General features: G+C 53.6%; 1 protein-coding gene across 1 annotated transcript; it reads left to right on the forward strand.

Moving 5' to 3' along the window:
• Nucleotides 1–356: 356 nt before the first annotated feature.
• CkaCkLH20_05339 (uncharacterized protein) lies at nt 357–1,034 on the forward strand (the record flags this gene model as incomplete). The annotated part of the gene is made up of 2 exons (XM_038888058.1): nt 357–616; nt 674–1,034. The coding sequence occupies 2 exons, from the start codon at nt 357–359 to the stop codon at nt 1,032–1,034; spliced, it is 621 nt and encodes a 206-aa protein (XP_038746534.1).
• Between the last annotated feature and the right edge of the window lie 229 nt (nt 1,035–1,263).

A 1,263-nucleotide genomic window follows, 5' to 3' on the forward strand; every position in this document is an offset into this window, starting at 1 on the left:
GAACAGCATAGACCGACACACATCAACGCCGGCAGAACGATCTACCACTGCTATCGGGCGGCAGCACAGCCTGGAGTTGCACAATTAAACCAATCACTGATGTTTCCAACCAGGCAGAAACGGGCGAAGCATGAGGCCTCCATCCCGCCCCGGGCGGAAGCATTCTCGCTCACAAAGGTCTTCACAGCTGGCGAGCGTGTCTCGTTCATGGCGCAGATTCTCTTGCAAAACAACAAGAGATATAACTCTGTGCGGTTTGGCCATGGATAATACGAGGCCACGCGTCAACGCCTCAAAGTATTAGCTTGTTTGAAGACGTACCTCAGCCTTGTGAAACGATGCTTTCGAAGACGTTCATGCTAGTTGTTGCGGCCGTCGGCCTCGTCAGCACAGCTGTGGCTCAGTCGCCGACCAAGACGGAGAAGACGACGGTCTGGTTGCCGCCGCAATCCACTGGCGCCCGCGAGAGCATCTACGCCTCCGTCATTACGGCGGCTCCGTCGTCAACCGAATACCTGTTGGCATGCACGACCAATTTCCGGTCTGCGTCGTCCTGCTCGCATTTCAACGGCGTGACGCTCACGTACGGCAACCAGACCATGAAGGTTGCCTTCAGGTGGGGTTCCTCGGCGATCCTGTGAGACATAGAATTTGAACTGACATGCGAGTGAAGGACCAACACATTCGACTGCAAGCGCGGCTCAGCCGCCACGTGCTCTGTCCGATCTGCCAACAACGCAGCCGCCGAGTCCGTCATTTCAGGCTCCGAGTCGGCGTCTTGGCTCACCGCGATCACCATCATTGACGGTCACAACAAGCTCAATGCTGCGAAGGCCACGACATCGTCCACTTCTACGACGCCTGCATCGGCGGCGACATCAGCCAGCGTCTGCAAGCGCGCGTCGAGGCCAAAGGGTGGCAGCGGTGATGGCGGTGACGGCTGTTCTCAAGCGACTGGTGGATTTGCCAATCTGCCAATGCTGATGGCAGGCCTTGCGACCGCCGTCGCTGTTGGAGTGGCAGCCTTTCTGTGATGTGAGAAAAGGCCAAGAGAAATGAACGGATATAAGAAAAATAGTGAGAAAAAAGAATCCAGGTCATTTCACACTATATCTAATCACATGAGCACATTGTGTTCTATTCCCACAAAAAGAAAATTTTTTTTAGCTAAAGTGTGGTCCTACTTGCTTTTATATACCTATTAACTACCCCCTTAATACTCCCCTACCCCTACCCCTCTATAGCTACTTAATAGCCTTATAA

The sequence above is a fragment of the Colletotrichum karsti genome (assembly GCF_011947395.1).
Source record: "Colletotrichum karsti strain CkLH20 chromosome Unknown Scaffold15, whole genome shotgun sequence".
NCBI lineage: Eukaryota > Fungi > Ascomycota > Sordariomycetes > Glomerellales > Glomerellaceae > Colletotrichum > Colletotrichum karsti.